Below are 21,057 nucleotides of genomic sequence, written 5' to 3'. Positions count from 1 at the left end.
CATAAAGAAAAAGAAAATCTTCTTACAGTTGTGTTTCACCTGGGTGTTGAGAGATGTTTCCATAGATCTCCTAATGTTGCTCTCAAAGTGCACCAGATTGATGCTTTTAACTTCAACATTTAAAAAAACAAATCTTCCCGGGGGAGCATGCCCCCGGACCCCCCTAGAGGAGGTTAGGTCCCCCCCCCCACTTAAATCATGTTCACAGGAGTCTAAATACATTTGCACACATATTGTGTCCATATCGTTCTGTTTTGGTGGTCATGCCACACCGTGCACGTGCATGCGTGAGTCATGGTGAGATATCTGGATTAAGAGGTTGCTTTTTCTTTGCACAGCATGAAAGAAAGGTGAAATGAATGGGCTGTGATTTTAGTTTTTTTAAGCAGAGGTCAATCATTTGTACGGCCCTCGGTGGATGTTGAAAACATTGAAATGGCCCTTGAGAGGAAAAAGGTTCCCCACCCCTGCTGTAAACGGAGACGTGTTCTTTGTTGGTCAATACATCTCCTCAGACCTTAGCCATGCTCCCCTTGTGTCCTGCTTTCAATGGCTACTGGTTTGCACAGAAACTAAAGAAAACAATGGCTGAGCCACACTTAAAAGTGGACTAAACGTTTTTGATGGACCAGCTAAGGGGGACAACTGAGCAGCCTGCCCCAGCCCCCAAAAGGTAAATCCTTGATAGAAATCTCACTCTAGTACTTCTCTACGCAACAGAGCATCTCTGGGGCTTTCAGCTGACCCAAAGATCCAGCTGGCCACACTTCACCTGAAGCCTGATAAAACACCACAATTGCAGCTTATTTGCACTTTGTTTTCCCACCACACAACCATCAGTCCACACCTTTCTGCTGCCTCACCTTTAAATCTTTGAGCTGAAAACTACAAATGAGTAGCCTCAAGCTGCCATTGTTAGCGACGATGGTGTTACATCTTGAATCAAGCCTAATACAGAAATAAGTTCATTCTGGGGCTGTCAAACATAAGACAGCAGTTTAGATGTTCAGAGGATGTGTTAAACATTATAAGGGAGGCAAGGTAAAAGAAAAAGCAGCCACTTCAATGTATGAACAGCTTCATGCAAAAAGTGTGTTTTGCAGTCGGTGCAAAACTGTGACAGGCATAGCAGTCCCTGATAAGGACTTCCAATGGCAGGTTTTTGTGCCTGGAAACAAAAATGTGAACACAAATATGACATGCAACATATTTCAGTCTCAGCATCATATTTCCTCAGAATATCGAACAACGATTATCTCAAAACCACCAGCAAATCTATGCTGTAGTAGACAGCTGCTAGGTTGTTTCCCAAGCCTGGAGCAGACTATGTCTGGGCTTTGTTCGCTGGACTGTGCGCCCCCCACCCATCCGCTGAACAGCCAGGTCTGTCATGGCTGGTTGCCCGAGCAACAAACCAGGCGGCAAGGAGAAATGACATCCCAGCTTGGTTATTATTCCTCAACAAGCTAGAGAACGTCCTTCTTTGCTCCTCTGCACAGTGCATAAGGCCTCAACGGAATGTTTTAGTCAAGGTAATAATGGTAACTTCAACTCGGCACACTCGTTCTACACAGAGTAGTAGAGTTTGGTACAGAAACCCGGTGCATACATGGCGCTGTTCCTAGACAGATTTCTATGATTGTGACATGTCATGTGCCTTCTCTAGCAAACATAACACTGGCTCTGATGACAGCAGGTAGCATTCCTTAGATAGGCAACAACAATTCAGAAAAATAAACGATGTAAAGTCTGACTGTTCTAAAATATTCCATCAGTGGGCGTGCATCATATGTTTAAGATCAGTTAAGTGTAAAAGTTGGAACAAGTCTAATTTAATGAAGCAGCCGTCAATGTGCTGCCTCTGACTGCTTGTGTGTAAAGAACTGATTGATCCCGACACTGGCTTTGTCAAATCATTGTAATTGTGACAATGCAAGAAGGTAGGTACAGTTGCACCTGGGTCCAACATGAAGGCTCTGATGGGAGTAAGCAGTTGAATGGGAACCAATTCATTGTCCCCCTGCCCCAGTTTCATGACAGGGAACAGAACCAGCCTCCCAATTTTCTTAATGACCACTTTGTAGCCAGCATTTCCCAGTTGCTGGCATCTCTCCGGCAGAGAGACAGGAGAGCCGTCATGTGAGCACACAAGGCCGGCTGACCAGATGGAAGATGCTTCATGCCAGACCTTTCTTAAGCACACAAAGTCAAAACGCATCAATCCTCAGAAATGCAGACCCTGAAATGGAGGTTGGCTGCAGAGTGTTGTTGGGGGCCACGCTGTGACTATGCACTCTGCTCTTCCCAGCTTTCCTTATATTCAGTTTCCAGTATGTCTGCCTGTGTGTGAATGGAGCTCAGAACAGGGTAGTACACTCAGACAGATCTGGACTGGAACAAGCTCACATCAACAGCAAGATTGGCATTCATGGGCCACCATATAGCTCAGTGGTTAGAGCTGCAGCAGACCTGTCGCTAAGCTCCAGCTGCAGCAGACACCTGCTATTCCTTTGCATGTGTCAATCCATTCATGACATTCATGGAAAGGGATTAGCACAGCAGAGTCTTCTCTCCTGGCAATACGTTGATCGTGAATATGTTTTCACCTCTAGCATCAAGAATCCATAGTCTGTGCCTTATAAATTGTATGATCAGAACATACTTGAATCAAACGCTCACTTATGAGATGGTAATTTCCTTAAAACAGTGAACAGAAGGGATAAGGAGAGTGCTCCTATAGATCTTTGAGTGAAATCTCTTTAGTGACTCCCAAGACCCTTTCGTCACCTGGCATTAACCTGCATTAACAGGGAAAGGGAATACATCATAGAAGTCGTGGCCTTTGCTTAGTTCCTACATTAACAAAAGACACTCAGTAGACCTGGATTTCTTATTGTCAACAGCCGTTTCAGAGCATTACACCCACCGTGACTTTTCACAATAAAAGCCTCAGAGGACACTTACATATAAGTCAGAGCTTTTTGCTTGGATGGAAGTTAACAAATAAGCTTCCACTGACCAAGTCCAGGAGGTCTGAACATGTCAAAAAGCCTAAAAGGAAATACAGTAGTGATTTGCATTTATTTCTTCTTCTTTAATTTCCGGCCCACAAAGAGCAGTTGCCTTCTCAACAGTTCAGTACAGCAATGCATTTGGTGTTTGCAAACAGAAAGGTTGTTTATTTAGAGTTACCCAGTTCTCAGTTAACACCAGTGCTGTCAAACAATTACAACATGTAATCCTGTTAATCACAATAATAATGTTTGATCATTAATCACAAGTTTACAATACTAGTATTTTCTTGTATATTGGGAAGATATAAAACAAATACAGGTGTGGTGTTGTAATAATAGACAAACTGGGAAGAGAAATCCGAGGGTTTTGTAAGAACATGATTTATGAAATATTGGCATGATGTGAAACACTCGAGCTGCTCACTAGTCCAATTAATAACGTGTCACCTGAGGAGGGAGAGTCTGCTGCAAAAAACATGAAACCTAACTCCAAATTGAGCTGGTCCAACCTAGATGCCCGGTTACCACGGCTACTGCTCATCCTGTGTGGGTCAGACTGTAGTGTGGGCAGCACACAAACACCTCCTGGAGGGGGGCTCAGGGTGCACTCACAGACAAGTTCAAAACCTCCTCTCACACAATTATATCTGTCAAACACAGATTTTCAGGATTGGGAAAAGTGCATCAGCCATTCACGATGCGTGCGTTTGCATTTTCTAGTAACTTCTGCGATACATTTGACAAAGGACAATAATATTGAGGGGGAAACGGCATTTAAATGCAGGATTACACACAACTAGTCTACTGGTGGTCTGAGAAAGCATCCAATGATCAGACAGGAAGATTGTGAGCATTGGAATGCTAAATAAACCTCTGTATCTTAAATACAGGTGCACTCTCAAACAAACCTACAGAATCATTCCAGCAGCCAGTGGCACTTGTGTGTGTGAGAAACTCTCAAGCTTGAATGAGTAAGTATATATGACGTGCAAACAGGCCTAAATAAGCCTCATGTGATTCTACTGAGTTGTATACCTAATACTGGTCAATGTTTCTATTGTGTTGTTGCAATGAACGCAATAACAACAGCAATACACATCTGTTTTCATTGTCAGCACCAGTTTCACATTGAAGGTCTCCTCCTGCCTTCACACTAAACTGCATTACTTTGAAGAACAGGCAGCAAAGGATGCCATAGAATCAGCCCATCTCCTTCAATTCAATCTATATTGATAACAACATACGTAAGGTGCTCAAAGCCACACAAGTGAGATGCATTGGTAACAGGAGAGTGTCCTGCTAGGTTGGAAGCAGTCATGAAATAGAAGTTACTAGTTAGTTCAACTTTGCTTTTTATTTCCTCTGAATTGGATTGATTGAAAGTCTGTATAAAACTTCAGCATTCTAAAACAAGAACAGTGTGTGTACTGAGCAGGAAGAACCCTTTGAACCAGGACACTTCATCCCCCATCACCTCTGCTGAACTCCTCTCAGCAGAGGCAGAGGAAGAGGAGCAGCGGTGTGTTTGCCTGCACACACACACACACACATGGTAGGCCAGGCACAGCACAGGAGGGGGGGGGGGGGGGGGGGGGGGTCACACATTGGCCCTGCAGCAAGTCACAAGAAGGAGGGCGAGGAAAACAGCAACAACAGTGAAGAGAAGAGCAGTGAGATGTACTGGGAACGATGAGGTGGAATAAGAGCTTAGTCTGCATCAACAGGACATGAGAAAGACATTGAAGTGCCTTTCTGCGCGGGAGAAGACAAGTGTATTTATTTCTGTAAACCATCAATCAAACATTTGCAGCAGCTTCAAACCCTGGCTCCTTGTTACATAACAAGTCATGCGATTAGTTCTCTTCTAGTGTAATGTTGACCTTAGTGGTTTAGGTGCATACTAGGCTAGCAAGTCACCTTTCCTGTTGTTTCCTGTATCAACCCCCATTGGGGTCTGTCTAATAAATGCACACACCAAAATAAAAGCATGCAAGAAAAGGTACAAGTGCAACTCGAACAGACTACACGGAACAATATATAAAGCAGTTTGCTCTGCCGGCACTCAGCAGGAAGGCTTACAAATGTACATTTCCCTGGAATCCCCCGGCCCCTCAAAGGACCTGTCCGTTTCACTTGCCCCCTGCGTGCCCTCCCCCTCATTTGTTGCCCCCACAAATTACTGCCAATATGTTCAGGCAGTCGAGTGTGAGTCAGCAAGATAAGAAGGAAAGGTGAACGTGGAGGCCGAGAGGGATTCAAAGGGTGTGGGAGGTATTGAGTGGAGGGGGTCAGCGTTGACAGGGTGAGGAGTTGTAAACACCCCTCTGTGAGCCTGCTCTCCTGTGGAGGCCGTGCAGGACAATCGGAGGGCAGTGGGGAGTGAGGGGGAGATGAAAGGAAATGCTGATGTGATTCAGGGAGAGAAGGTGAAACCCCTCCAAACTGGAACAGCATGTCGAGGAAAACAAAGGAATGTGGAGGACACACACACACACACACACACCACACACACACAAAGGAATAATTGCAGATCCTCAGTTTCCGGAGATTTAGATCACTGGGATCTAATTAGGCAGATCTAAATGGAGCACCTTGACAGACTGTGGGATAAACATGAGTCAATACGGAACACAAACATTAAGACATATTGGAAAGGAAAAAGATGCAAGAAAGGGGAGAAAAGTGTGAACGAAAATATCCAAAAGGAAATGGAATAATCTCAATGATCCAAACAGGTTACATAGACTTTCTTTGGGGGGTGTTCAGTGCTTATCTGAGGGCAGGGTAAAAGCAGTGGGTACTACAGATTGTATATACAATGGACTGCTCTCGATGGAATTTCCAAGCTCTACCTGAACTCCTTTTCTTGGCTCTAAGGACGAGCACTTTGCCACACATCACAACCGTAGAGAGGGCAGCTTGGCTGGTGCGTTGGGCAAGCGAGGTTCACACACATGCTAACTCTCCCTGTTGTTCTTAGCATCCCTCCCTCCAATGTCCTACTCTCCCACTCAGTCTAACACAGCGACAGCCATAGAGACACAGAGAAACACACACTAAAGTACAGCTGAGATATTGCTGTGACTCGAGGATGCCTGCCAAAACTAACTAACATAATACTTATTAAGTAACCGTCTGATTGTGATGGTTTTAAGTTGACGGCGATCATCTCATAATCATGTAAAGGCAATTGTAACTCTTTCTTTAAGAGATGTACATGTTTTTTGGGGCATAGCCAGATTGTGATGCAGCCGGGAACAAATGAACACTAAATGGTCTAGTGGTTGTGATGTACAGTGAAGTGAGCATCAACCTTTCTGAAAAAGGGATGTCAGTTTTTTTTTTACAATCCACGAGGATCTGGGAGGCTGTGGCTCAGTGGGATAATGCCCTGATCCTAGGATCAGGGAGAGCAAGTTTGAGTCCCACTGCATGTCGTTGTGTGCCTGGGAAAAGACACTTCACCCCAGATTGCTCCTGTGGAGATTGCCCACAGTACTGCATGTATGGAAGTCGCTTTGGATAAAAGCGTCTTATAAGTGACGTCATGTAATGTAATATATCTGGGCTCCTCGTCCCACCGTCCAGGTGACGTGTTCAAATCCAAAGGACACAATAACCTCACTATACACTAGATAGAACATGTTCCTGACACGCTTTTCAAACACATTATATGTCAAGTTGCCACCTTGCTGGAGTCCCAACACGGTGATCACGTATGTCAACAATGTTTCTATATGGAGTCAGATTTGGGTCAATATTCTAGCGCGCAAAACAAGCTACTCACGAGCAGAAAATGTGCTTTTACACGTGCATAAAATGACTCGCGCGCGGATTAAACCCTCGCGGGAGTGTCAGCCTCACTCGCTCGCGGAGTCTGTCTACGTGCGCGTGAAAAGTTTCTGGCACTTTGGGGCGGAGCCACTGGACTTTGATTGACAGCTGTCAGGAAGCCCGGAGTTGCCAGGTTTGATAAATGCCTGAACTACCAAGAGCCGAGGAGTGACAGCTACAAGATCAGTTGGACGAGATTGAATGGTAAATGTGTCCATAAAAAACTATTATATTCGTAAAGCGTACAGCTAATATATATATATATATATATATATATATATATATAAATTAATTTTATATAAAACAATATATTTTTGAGTGGGCTGTATCTGTCGAAAACTGCTAGCTACTGTCTGCACCTCCCTTACGAAATGAACTATAAAGGAACTATAGTATTACTATAGTATACTATAAGAGTTGTATAGTGTCCTATAGTAAGTTTGTAGTGTTCTGTAGTATTTTTCACCAGCTATTGTATTACTATAGTTTTTTCTGTAGTGCCATTTTATTAGCTATAGTAGCCCTATAATATTTCAATAGTAATACTCTGTATCTAGATCTTTGTAGTATTCCTATATTATTTTAAATAGTATAATATATAGTGTTTCTGTAGTTGTTTTTTAAACACACTATAGAACACTCCTATATTAATAGCATGATATTGTCATAATGAATGCATATTATTACTACAGTGTTTGTAAAAGTATTGCACTCCTAGAATTAATGTAATTTTGTTATATCAAATGAATTGAGATATATATATATATATATATTAGCTGTACACTTTACGAATATAATAGTTTTTTATAGACGACTTTACCATTCAATCTCGTCCAACTGATCTTGTAGCTGTCACTCCTCGGCTCTTGGTAGTTCAGGCATTTATCAAACCTGGCAACTCCGGGCTTCCTGGCAGCTGTCAATCAAAGTCCAGTGGCTCCGCCCCAAAGTGTCAGAAACTTTTCACGCGCGCGTAGACAGACTCCGCGAGCGAGTGAGGCTGACACTCCCGCGAGGGAGCAATAGGGCTGTCTATCTCGCTTGCGAGCGCATAGCCGCTCGCGGGGGTTTAATCTGCGCGCGAGTGTCATTTTATGCGCGTGTAAAAGCACATTTTCCGCTCGTGAGTAGCTTGTTTTACGTGCTAGAATATTGACCCAAATCTGACTCCATATTTCTATACGGAATCCCATCGTTGCACAACAAGCTTTCATCTGCCTGCTAAATTATTTCATTCTCTTTCAACAAGGTCTTAATCTGCTCTGAAACACTGCAGAGGTCTGCAGAAGCAGTGCCAGGCCCGGGGGAAAGTCTCCCTCTAATCAGCTCTGTGGACAGAATGGGTCCCTCCTCTTTCTCTCTGAGGGGACAATGGTGCAGGAGGACAGAAAGAGCGAGGACCTGAAATGACCCAGCCACACGTGCCAACTCGGGCCTCGCTCTTCAGAACCACATCACAGATGCCTGCTTTGGAAAACATTAGGTTTTGCTACATGAGCTCCGATCAGCAGCCTGCTGCAGGCACTGCATCAAAGAAAGAAACTGCAACTACAAATCTTTGGGAGAATTACTGTGTCACAACTTTAATGTCCTGGTGGCTTATTCTACACAACATATTCAATTCGATTTACAGACAAGCCTGTTACTACATGCAGACCTCATTCAGAGGACATTAGTCCTGTTGCTCAGGGGAGCATGGAAATAAAGGACAAGCACTGGCATTCTAGTGAATCTGTGCTTCTGAATAAACGTCTTTCTGTTTAATAGGGTTAACCCTCTGTCTTATATTGAAATACACAAGTATCAAAATGAAACAATGATAATATAGCTGACATCAGAGTGAAGATCCATTGACTGTTAGTTCTGTTTTTTATGCTCACCCTTCGGGTGTTTGTGGGCGGGGTTATCAGACTACTGGTTCATTCAGAGGATGGGAGGGGGCAGGGTACTCAGCACCAACCCCCTTCACTCCATCTCATTGATGTAACCATCACTCTGGACAAAACAATTAAAATGTCAACTGGACAACAGATCGATAGTAGAGTGAGTGAGTGAGTGAGTGAGTGAGTGAGTGAGTGAGTGAGTGTGGGTGTGTGTGTGGGTGTGCCATACTACAGTCGGTTGGATTCATCACCGCCACCAGTCTAGCCAACATCATTTTGCATAGCCAAGATAAAAGAGTAGTATTTACCTCCTTATACCTTCAAACGCAGCGTCCACACAGCAGCGTGCGTTGAATCTTGCCGGCGGGCCTGTCTGAAGCTCGACCAACAACCAATCACATGAATCTCCCACCCCGGACATACAAGCACGCGGTTTGATTGGCTAGAGCTTGTACTGGCATATGATTTGATTGGCTGACACTTCCGTCGAAGCTTGAAAAGTTGAACTTTTCTCAACTTTTGAAGCGAGCAACGGAGGCAAAGTGCCGCAACGGAACCACAATGCAGTTCGGCAAAGCGTGACATCACCCCATTCAAAGTGAATGGGAAGCTGCGTTAAAGCTTTAACGTACGCTGCTGTGTGGACGGGCCGTAAGAGCTCAAGATGTTCCTGGTGTCAAACTAGCAATTCTGATAATTCAGGGTTGCTGGTTGAAGTGCCTAAAAAGCTGCCCAGCTGCAACAATAACCAATTGTTGTATGCTCAAAATAAGCAACTGAAGCTCCAGTTCACTCATGTGGTAAGCAACCATGATTTTACATGCACTGTCGTGGACACAAGCAGCCATTTTTCCTGAAAGCCTACATCACTGCTGCAGGGCAGTCAGTTTGCCTAGCAATCATTGATCCGTCTTTATTTATGTCAGTGCATTGTTATAGCTGTGGAAGGAGCAATGCAATGTCTGAATAGTTAATTAACAATAAATCTAAACTAGATTAAATCGTGAAACCCCTATTCTCAGATTGCAATTGAAATAGTGTCTACTGGATTTTGCTGGAGCTGAGGAAAAGGTTGGTGACCTAACAACCCGTCCATATGTTTCCTCCTCGTTCAACCTCGTGTTTTAATTGGCAGACTTTTAGAACAATTTGAAATAACTAATAATCTTATGGGCTGGAATCTTGATTTTCTTTTAAACCAATAAGACACAAAGAGTGAGGTTGAATGGGATCCTATCTGACCAAGTTAGCTCCCACTCAAGGATGTGCACATGTAGCCATAATTACACTAATATGTGTCAAAGTATGTTGGGAAATAGGACTGTATTAAAGTATGCAAATGACTGTATGTTAGTAGGCTCCAGGACAATGAGACCAGCAACGGCCCTGTCATCGACGACTTTGTCAGGTACTGTGGAGTCCTATCTACAACTGAACATAAGCAAAACCAAGGACATGATCATTGATTTTGGAAGACATCCCCACATACATGAAGTCTTATCCAACGTGAATCAGAAAGTGGAATTTGTGCAATCATACAAATATCTTGGGACAATTACTGACTCAAAATTGAGCTTTGAAGCAAATTGTGAAGCTGTGTGCAAAAGGGGTCACCAGCGTTTGTATCGTCTTAGGAAAATGTCTTATTTTTACTTGGACAAAACCATGATGATCATGTTTTATCTTGCTTTTATTGAGTATATTCTGTCCTTTTCTTTAATGTCATGGTTTGGTAACCTACCTTTAAAGAGCAGAAACTCTTTACCTCAGACCATAAAGAGGTCCAGCAGACTGATTAGTGAGCCACAGCTAAACCTGGAGACCCTGAACCTCAGGCAGTTACAGTGGTTATCCAGCTCTATACTGAATAGCCGCTTTCACACCAAGTACTTTGCGGTACTTAGTTCCCGGTACTTAGTGCCCCCGAACTCTTCAGTCCCTGGAACTGTCCTGTCGATCAGTGCTTCTCAAAGTGTGGTCCGTGAGCGCCCCCTAGTGGTCCGTGAGTATATTGGTAACATTTCAAAATTGAAATTAATTAATTAAAGTTTTCCGCACTCTCGCGGGAATATGTCCGCAATGGAGCGGGCTTAAGTTTCGATTGCATGATATAGCCCAGCGCAACACCTTGATCACACATGTTGCCACTTGTTTGTACCATTTTCAGGCGATTTGTAATCTGTTCTAGAAAAACGATGTGATTTTGGATATTTGTGGAGTTAGGTGGTCACACACCGGAATAAGTCCCTGAGGGAGGATTACGCAAATAAAGCCGCTGACGTCACTTCTTCTTCTGCTTTGGGTTTACTGGCAGGCCGCAAACAACTTCACGGCTTATACTGCCACCCGAAGTCCGAGTCCCCCGGAGTTGGGGACTGGCTTCAGTAGAAGCTGCTGGGTAGCGTCTTCGAGTAAATCACCAGAAGCGCCGACACCTCCTCATCACTCCACCGCTCCCATGTTTTATTTTGTGTTCCCATAAGTTAGTCTCTCTCCATTGGTGCGTTGGGCTAATGCGAGCAAATAAAATGGCGGCTTCACAAAACTTTTCGGAGTTTAATGGGGCGTGGTTTGAAATTCGCCCAGCCAATCAGAAATTGTTAGTGTGGCCGACACACCCACGAACCATTTCCTCCCCAGGAGAATACCACCTCTCTAGCAGGAACTATCTGGGGGTGAAAAGGTTTGCGCAAACTAGGTTCTAGTTCCAGATCTTTTTGGTGTGAAACCAAAATCCCAAGAACTATCGGCCTAGTTCCTGGTAAAAGTACTCCGGTGTGAAAGCGCCTATTGATGACTCAGGGTGTATACTTTTATTAGAGATTTGCCTGTTGTCTGTGTTGTTTTTACAATGTGTGTTAGGATGGATCCAATGTATTTTTATCTGCAAACTAAATCAACCTACGGGTATTAATAACTAACCTGATCTTTTGGACAAAAATGTGAAACAAGGTTAGAGATGACTACAAATCCAGAGCCTTAAATCTTGCCTCCATCTGGGGCTGATGCCAAATATACATTGTATAATATATATATATATATATATATATATAAAGACAACTGCTGGTTAGCGTTAGCATCCATTTCCGATAGTCTCTGTTCTCTGGTCTGCACAGTGGATTGTCATGTGACCAAACACAGCACAGGTTTCACTGCCGGCTATGCAGCATATGCGTACATGATGAGACTGCACACAAACAGAGAATACATTGTCACATTCACACACTCTTTATTTATTTAAATCATAGCCTTTTGCATTTATACAACCGCAGAGGCTCATATCCTTCTCTCTGTCTGTACCTGTGTACTCTCATGTTCCGATTAGTGTTGTCACGATACCAACATTTTGGTTTCGATACCGATACCAAGTGAAGAATTGCGATTCAGATTCTTTTTCGATACTTGTCTTTTATTATTTTCATGATCAATACAATTGTAGTTTATCTGTTAAGTGTTTTCTTACAACATGGTCTCTTCTTTATACTTGAGTTTGTGATTTCTTTGATAGTTAACTTTATATTTTATTAATGTAATAGTACAGTAATATAAATAATTATTGACCAAATGTACATTGCAGATGTTAGCCACATTGGTAAGTTAGCTAAAAAGATAGCCATATTAGACAGTTATCATTGCCATTAATTGCCTCGTTTGTCAGAAAATAAATTACACTAGTTTGACTTAGATTTGAGGGCTTGAGCATGATGTAATTATGTTATCTATCACATTCGCTAACCTGTCTGTCTGTAATTCTTTAAACAGCTCTGGATGCCGGTTGGCGACGTGCTTAGCCAAATTTGATGTGTTGGCTCCCTTGGTTTGCAGGGATCTAAAACATGTCTTACAGACAGGCCTCGTGGTGTCCGTAGGCTTGCCCTCACTATCAGAGATATAGCTCAAATACTTCCACATTTCGCTTCTGGCGTCTTTTTTGTCAACAAGCCGAGGTGCAGCGGCAGTTACACTCGCACTTGCAGCCATGCTTCTCGTTTTCTCACATGCTCTGGCAGCTAGAGCGTGCACGAGAGAGGGGAGGCACTTAGGGCGTGCTTGAGAGGGGAGGGACTGCAGGCACGGCTGCAGTGCAGGGAGTGGCAGCAGAGCGCTGAACACACACGGCTCTTATTGAAACGGCGCTTTCTCACCGGAGTACTTTTCCCCGTCATTCTTAAAGTACCGATACTAATGAAACGGAGGAATCGTAACGTTTTTAACGGCAGGGTATCGCGGTACCTTTCAAGTATCGGTACACTGTGCAACACTAGTTCCGATTAACCCAGCTTCCCCAAACGTCTTTCTTTTTGGTGTCTATCTACGGCGGGATCCGGAGTCATGGATGATCCTGCGGTCCTGTGTCCTGCATCGCGAGCCCTGGATCTTGAGTCGTGGCTGTGGTCCTGGATCATAGGTCCTGGATGGATATCTTCGTGGATTCATCTTCTTATTATACACACATGCATTTCCAAACATTTGGACTACCTATGTTGCAAATGTATTATCTTTTCAATTTACACACGGCATCTATTGCACGTCTGTCCGTCCTGGGAGAGGAATCCCTCCTCTGTTGCTCTCCCTGAGGTCTCTCCCATGTTCCCCTTTAAACTGTGGGTTTTCTCTGGAAGTTTTTCCTTGTACGATGTGAGGGTCTAAGGACAGAGGGTGTCGTATTGTCATACTGATATTCTGTACAAACTGTGAAGTCCACTGAGACAAATGTAACATTTGTGATTTTGGGCTATATAAATAAACATTGATTGATTGATTGATATTGTGATTACAATTGCGATTAGATTAATCGTGCAGCCCTAGTATGAGGTATTTAAGGAGAGACAAATCCTCCTCCCACGTATACACGGCTCACACAGGCCTGTGTGAAAGGGAGGGGAGGCCTCATAGCCTGTTACCTTAATAAAACTCTTCACTGTGGCTACCCTGACTATGTCTGGGCAAGCTTCTGAAACCAGATAGCACAGAATGCTTTGGATAATGAAACGCCCCTGCAATAGAGACATAAGGGGAATGGTAGTGTTAGGCCCCAGCCACACGAGGACAATAACGGTCACATCCGCTACAGTTCTCTTTCATATAGACGGTTCGGCCACACGAGGCCGACATGGAAACGCATTAAACAATAACGGGTCCCAAGGTGGGTAGATCTGCGAACGAACCGCTCTGGGGGGGCAAACGGCTCCGTGTTTACGGCCTATACGATCATTTCCTGATAGCGTTGAAGCAATAGCCCCGCCTCTCCTGCTCAGAGATCAGCTGCTGGGCTCTCAGAAGAGGGGGAGGAAAAGAGAGGCTCCGTTTATTATTCTTATATTATTATATAGAGTCGTTATCAATTTGTTTTAAAGCTCAATAAATAACAAAGAAGACCTCTGACCGGCACTTTTCTAATTTTGTCCGGAAGATTTAAACTTTAACGGACATGTTGACCGGCGAAAAAAAATCGTTCTAATCACTTTTCTCAGCGCCACTGCTCATTACAACTTTCATTTGCCATACTCGCCATAAACTGTTGATCCCGCCCCCGCCTCCGACGTATGCGGTTCTTGCTTCTAGACCGACAATTTTTTGGTGCTTGAAAAGCACCGGGTTTCGGAGCTTAGAGCTGGCTCCGCTGCAGTGTGAACAGGAAAAAACTGTGCTTTTCAGGCTCTAGCTCCGAACCGTCCCTGGAACCGCGTTGGTGTGAAAGCCCCAACAGAGTCATTAAAAATAACTGGAGCAGCAGTTAGAGGATGGTAAAGGAACCTGAGAGACTGAAGGGGGGGTAAACAGTTCAGGGGACAATGACCTTCTGCCTAATGACTCACAGTCCTTCTGGATTTGCTCATTATCCTATTAATGGAAGGAATTCCTTCAGATGGCATTAAAGGCTCCCCCGGAGAGCTCACCATGGGGGCCGTTTTATTCTGCCATGTGCTTTAATGCATGGCCCCCTCATTCAGGTCAATTCGTCATGCACCCCCTCCCTCGCTACTCTTACACGCACCCAGTAAACACTTCGGTGCATGTGTCTGAGCAAAGAACTGCAGCTACTGCTGTCATGGGGCCCGGGGGGGGGAGGGGGGGGGGGGTCAGTACATCTGGGCTGGGCTTGTCAGCATCAAGGGTGAAGATCAAACCTCAAAAGGTTACAGCCCCCTTAACAGCAAGCCTTAGCGGTGTGGAAAGGGGCTTGAGGTTTACCTCCCTGGGAGATCTTCTACACAAAAATAATGCCCATGGAGCTGATTATTAATAAGCATAAAACAATACTATTTAAAATTGTAATTTTCACAACAAAGAGATGCCTTTCCCACATTTCTTTGAGCAATGCAGGTAAAGTATTGTGCAACCCAGGCGGGCGGGCTACCAGATGCTAACAAAGAGGGGAGGGAAAAAAAGCAGGAAGCGTGGCGTTGAATTACACAGGGCTGATTGGTGGGAGTGTGCAGGGCTTAGGTCAGGGGAGGACAGGGAATACGAGGCCTGGGGTTGTAGCCAGAGCCACATGGTGCATTCACTGCTGACCACTTACAGCAGGGTAAACACGCAGAAGACATAAAAGCCGACACACAAAGTAAAACTGCTCATGAATTCCTCCCATGGGAAAGAAATCACTGACAAAAAACAGGAAATAAATAATATAAAGCAAATCCTTTTTGGTGGGTGTTGCCCATTTCAGGGCTACAGCGAAACAGAACTCTGCATTCTGTGCAACCTATGTTGCAAATGTATTATCTTTTAAATGTACACACGGCATCTATTGCACGTCTGTCCGTCCTGGGAGAGGGATCCCTCCTCTGTTGCTCTCCCTGAGGTTTCTCCCATTTTTCCCTTTAAACTGTGGGTTTTCTTTGGAAGTTTTTCCTTGTACGATGTGAGGGTCTAAGGACAGAGGGTGTCGTATTGTCATACTGATATTCTGTACAAACTGTGAAGTCCACTGAGACAAATGTAACATTTGTGATATTGGGCTAGGGGTGGGCGATATTGAAAAATATATTATCACGATATTTTTCAAGCAGTATCACAATAGACGATATATATCACGATATTTTTTCATGTCGGTTATTATGGTTATTTTTCAAGTTACTTAACAGTACAAGCACAGAGCACATGGTGTAGTCCAAACGATAGCTGGGGATTCTGGGTAGTGTAGTGTCTTCTGCCATCCTTTACTCCGAAAAAAAATGTGTTTCTCCGAATCGAAGGGGAAAAATACAAAAGCATTGCACACAATTTAAACCAATCAATATTGTGTAATCAACAAGGATAATCTGGTGTTTTTTAGTCGATGAGTAGTGCAGATATCACTGTAAAATCAATCGACAGTAAGAGGAATACTTACTTCCGGGTGTACAATTCTCCGTTATCCAATGAGAATGGACGCTCACATTGCCTTTAAGGGCAGCCGACACAAAGGAATGCCGTGCTTCCATGAGCGTCAAATCCCGCCGCAGATGGGAATACATTGCAATCAGTTGAAAGCTATTTGCGTCTCTTTATGAAGCTGAAGGAGCCTAGGAGCGTCACAACTGCACGCCACGGGACCCTGACCAAGCGTCGCTCCTGGACGATTATGGAGTGAGAGTGTGTTGGCTAACCCTAACCCTAGCCGTTCAAATGACAGTTTTAATGATCTCAATGGGAATGGTTAGCGTTTCATATGCACGCAAATACAATAAAATATAAGCCAACAGAATCAACCAAGACAATACATGACACATACTGTCCGAATCCTGACTAGACAGCTTTAGAGCATGTCTTTTTTTTCACGATAGATACGATATCTCTGAAAAAGCATATCGTGGAGACCTAATATTGTCACGACGATATATATTGTCATATCGCCCACCCCTATATTGGGCTATATAAATAAACATTGATTGATTGATTGAACTCTGCACACTTCAATGTGTTCCAGATGGTGATGTAATTTCATTTCTGGAAATTTAGAAATCCGACTACAAGTGATATATTAAATGAGAACCGAGAAGACATGCAAACGCTCGAGGGGCAAAATAGGTGATACCCTCTTGGGGTTAAGGACATTTTTGGATTGCATTTTATCTTCTATAAATAGTGCAATTGGGCCATCATTTTTGTACCTGGCAAATGCATCAATTTAACCATGGAAAAGAAAATAAACCTTCAACTTTAAAAACTACACTACTAGTTATGGACTCCTTTTTCTCTCCTTACTGAAATAACTTCTTGTACTTGTACTCACTATACTTAACTATCTATCTAAATTGTTGAATAACAATAACATACATGTACTTATCAGCTCAATCAATGTAAAAAGGCAACTAGAATCTGTCAGTAAAAAGAAAAAAGTTTGAATTGTTGGCACTTTCAAGTTAACATATGTGACAGCACACAAACAATCTTAAAGGTCTCATGTCATGCTTTTCCGGTTATTACCCGTCCACTTGAGTGTTATGAAGGTTTTTCTGCATGTAAACGGTCTGCAGAGTCACAAACCCTCAAAGTACACCCTGTAGGGAGTAAAACTCTAACACAGAGAAGACCTGTCTATGCTGCCCCAGAACGCCTTGTTGGAGATTTCTCTTTTTCCATTGTTTACTTCTTGGGTATAGTAACGTATTTCGGGTATAGTGACGTTATGTCCGCAGAGCCGTTACGTTTGGACCAATCCGTGGACTTCCTCACACACACTCGGCGGGACGTTGCGAGGCTCGCTTCTGCGAGGAGCGGGACAGTGTGAGCTGGCTCACTGGTGTGGGGTCGGCGAGACACCACGGAACTCAGCCTGGGCACACACACAAACTCCCAGCCAGGCTGCGGGTGTGTGTGTGTTTCGCGCTGGATGGAGAGCCCCCACCTTCCCGACAGTTTACAATCAAAGATGCATTTGCCCGACAATGCAAACATGTTGGTGTTCCTTGCTCGAAATCTTTGAAATACAGATTTGGATATGGCCTGTTGAGGCATCTGGGTCTTTGTATGACAGTGGACTGTACACTTGACTGTTGTTTTAAGGAGGGTTTTTTTTACTTGTGAGACAATGTGTGCTCATATATATATAAATAAATAAATAGATAGATAGATCTCTGTTTTGTGAAATGTCTGCATGATTTGCATTTTTAAGCAATTGGATTGGGAGCACTTCTGTTATTGGTGGGGGGGCTTGTGGGTATCCATTGAAAAGAAGGATTCTCTCAGTGCACCCAGCCTCTTCCAGGTGAGGGATTAGCTTTTTAACTAACTGCTTAGTACTTACAGGACCAACAGCCAGCTGTGTAAGTGCAAAGCCACCATGACTTATAATCAGAAATAGGACATTCATGGGAAGGTTAGAAAAGGCCAGATGTTTCTTTTATTGTGGACAAGTTCTAAATTAAAATCATATTTGTCATGTATATCTTTAGCATTTATTGTATAATGCTCTTCACAACTTCAAAAACCCTGAGGGGACATTTTCATATTGTTTGCATTGTCTGACCAACAGTGCGAAATACAAAGTTATGTCATTTATGATGACAAAAGACATCAAACGCTACACTTTTTGGCTTTTTTGCACTCAGCAATATTGCAGCCATTAATACCGGCCAGAAACATAAATAAAATGATGCTATTATATATATATGTTGAATCAAAACCAAATGTCAAGACCATGTACCCTGCCTTCAAACATAACTTGATTAATCTCATAGCACCCTAAAGTACACATCCTCACTGTCAAGATACCAGGGCTGCTGCAGTGTGTGTGTGTGTGTGTGTGTGTGTGTGTGTGTGTGTGTGTGTGTGTGTGTGTGTGTGTGTGTGTGTGTGTGTCTCATATCAGCACAAAAACATGCAAACGTGCATACAGAACCAAATTAGACCTGCCAGTGCCACCCCCCTGACCCACAGTGCCTCAATTCTCTGCTGTAAATCCTTACTGAGGGACATCCTGTTGGACACTGCCCTGGGTCCTTCAGAGGAGCATTGTCATAGCTTGGGGGGAAAGTCTGTGTAATCCTGCTAAAATTATACACAATAACTTTACTATTATTGTTTTCACCTAGCATATATGGTTGAATACATGGCACAGCCTTCGCAGGAGGACATGTCAGGGTGACAATGATGTGCCATTGTTCCGAAAATGAATCTTTTGTTTTGCGGCTTGGGGATTTAGGTACCCTGAGTGCTTGGCTGTAATGGCTTTATTAGAGAGCTGGGCATGTGCCACATTTCAAAGCCATACTCTTGATATAATTCCTCCTTTGCAAAATGTGTGTATGCATATTATGATTTACAAAGTTGAAATCTGCAAGCCATGACCTTTTCTCCATATATAGCCATAGTCTTGCCTAAGCTTATGAAGTCAATATGCACTGCACATGTATTTTTACACAATGTGGGATTCTGTTCAACAGGTTTACCTCGTTATATCCATTAGATGTACAGTCATAATGGCTTCTACATATTTAGACCGTCTTCACAATTGAAACGTTGGGCTTTTACATAACGCTCAATGTATCTTAAGCTATGCTAATGATACAATGTATAGCCGTTTATCTTGCTGCAGTCACACACTTGGCATTAACACAGTTCCGTTATCTTTCGTCTACCACTGTAGTTTTACATGTATTGCAGAGGAATTAAGGAAAGCTGAAAGAGGAGCAGCATGTTGTGAACCACTCCACAGGTTGCTTTCACCACAACAGAACCAACATAAGGGGTTGCTGTTAGCGGTCCCTGAATGCCACACGAGGCAGGTAAAGGCTCGGGTCGAGCCATGAGAGCAGAGCTTTCCGCCGCCACATGCCATGATGGAGCAGGGGAGCGAAAACAAAGCAGCCTCGTGAGGAGGGGCAGAGGAGGAATACCACCGCTGCCCGCAGCCCGCGTGTATGCAAATCAATAGCGGCTGCTACACTGCATCGCCCGACATTACCCTCCTGTTGACATGTTATATCAGACCCGTTACATTTCCTTCACCATACAGAACCGACGCGTTAGTGTGCGCGTGTCGGCGGCCACAAACACACAACATGCCACGAGGACCGCTACCAGAAAGCACAGCCACCATTAGCGAAAATAAATAAAAACACTTGTAACAGAAGAGCCGGCTAACCTGCAGGCGTAGCTCCAAATATCCGCACCACCGGCACTTTCTTTACGACGCTCTCCCTGAATTCAGAATAGCAGACGTCCAGGTCTTTAATGGGACTCGCCAGATAGAAGTCTGCGGTGACGATGCGCACAGCAAACATGACTGCTGCGTCCGACAAACAGGGACCGACCGTCAAAAAGCAGAATCACTACAGCTCGGTGTCCATAAGATGCAGGCACCTCGGCAGCCAGTCAATACCAGCCAAAGGGAGTGTTGTCACGGCGGTAAAACAACGACAGCGTAGAGGGGGAGCCCGGCTGTTTCCCATGAAAAAATGCCAACAAAGATTCCCGTGGCTCCAGCGCGCGACGACGTGCCGCCGTATAGGTTCTGCGGCGGCTGGGGGAGCTACACTCGACGGAGGCGAGTCACTGGACGTTTCTCAGCTGTCAGGTACATGTTGAGCTTGTGATTGTGGCTGATTTCAGCTCTCTGGTGTTTTTGTTTTCAGCCAGGAAGACGGTGCCCAGGCTTCCGGTTGCGTTAGTTGTCCAATTCACGCCTCAGAACGAGTCCCAGCCAGCCAGTCCCGCTGTATCAGCCCCTCAGCCGCTGCTGCTTCCATAACAGGCTAGCTAGCACCCGTTAGCCAACATATGAGCGAGGTAAGCTGCTTACTGGGCATACGAAAATAACTTCCGACCACATTTTCAGAATAAAAGCGGGGGGAAAACGTGTCAGTCACAAAAAGCACCTCAGTGACCTTTTTGTTGAAAGTTGTACATCTGGCACGTCTGTTTTGTGGCCAGTTGTTAAAGACTGTGACATATCAGTTGTCTTACGTAACACGGCTAACGGTAAGTGTGTGCAGAAGTGCGGCTCCTATTTATCCAGCACGAGACATCTTCGTGATCTCTTTCGAATAATTTACCACAGGGTAGGGTTGAATAGAAAAACTGTCTTTTGGTTTTGTCCTCTGCTATAACCGGTTCAAATTAGGGGTGTAACGGTATCCGTATTCGTCCCGTACCGTCACGGTTCGGACGTCACGGTTCGGCACGCGCAGTCACACGACGAATACACCTTTTTTTTTACGAGTGGGAAAAAAGTCTGTGGTTTCGTTCGGATAATCCAAAAATCAGCTCCTAAATTCTAACCCTATCTCCTATTCCTTGACCTCTGAGTGAAACGTCACGGGGTTAAGGGATAGTGGATAGGAGAATTAAAAAGGACTTAGGAGAAGAGACTGCGGGGGCCCATTCCAATAGTCCAT

General features: G+C 44.1%; 1 protein-coding gene across 1 annotated transcript in view; it reads right to left on the bottom strand.

Annotated features, from left to right (window-relative positions):
• Positions 1–20,828, bottom strand: part of rev3l (REV3 like, DNA directed polymerase zeta catalytic subunit) — a 104,093-nt gene extending 83,265 nt beyond the window's left edge. Inside the window, exon 1 of the mRNA XM_034232846.1 lies at positions 19,806–20,828. Coding sequence (XP_034088737.1) covers positions 19,806–19,944 — 139 coding nt within the window. The 5' untranslated portion in view covers positions 19,945–20,828. The remainder of the gene's footprint in view (positions 1–19,805) is intronic.
• Positions 20,829–21,057: the final 229 nt, after the last annotated feature.

Source organism: Gymnodraco acuticeps, unplaced genomic scaffold (genome assembly GCF_902827175.1).
Source record: "Gymnodraco acuticeps unplaced genomic scaffold, fGymAcu1.1, whole genome shotgun sequence".
In the NCBI taxonomy this organism is placed as follows: domain Eukaryota; kingdom Metazoa; phylum Chordata; class Actinopteri; order Perciformes; family Bathydraconidae; genus Gymnodraco; species Gymnodraco acuticeps.
This window is presented reverse-complemented; position numbering and strand designations above follow the sequence as displayed.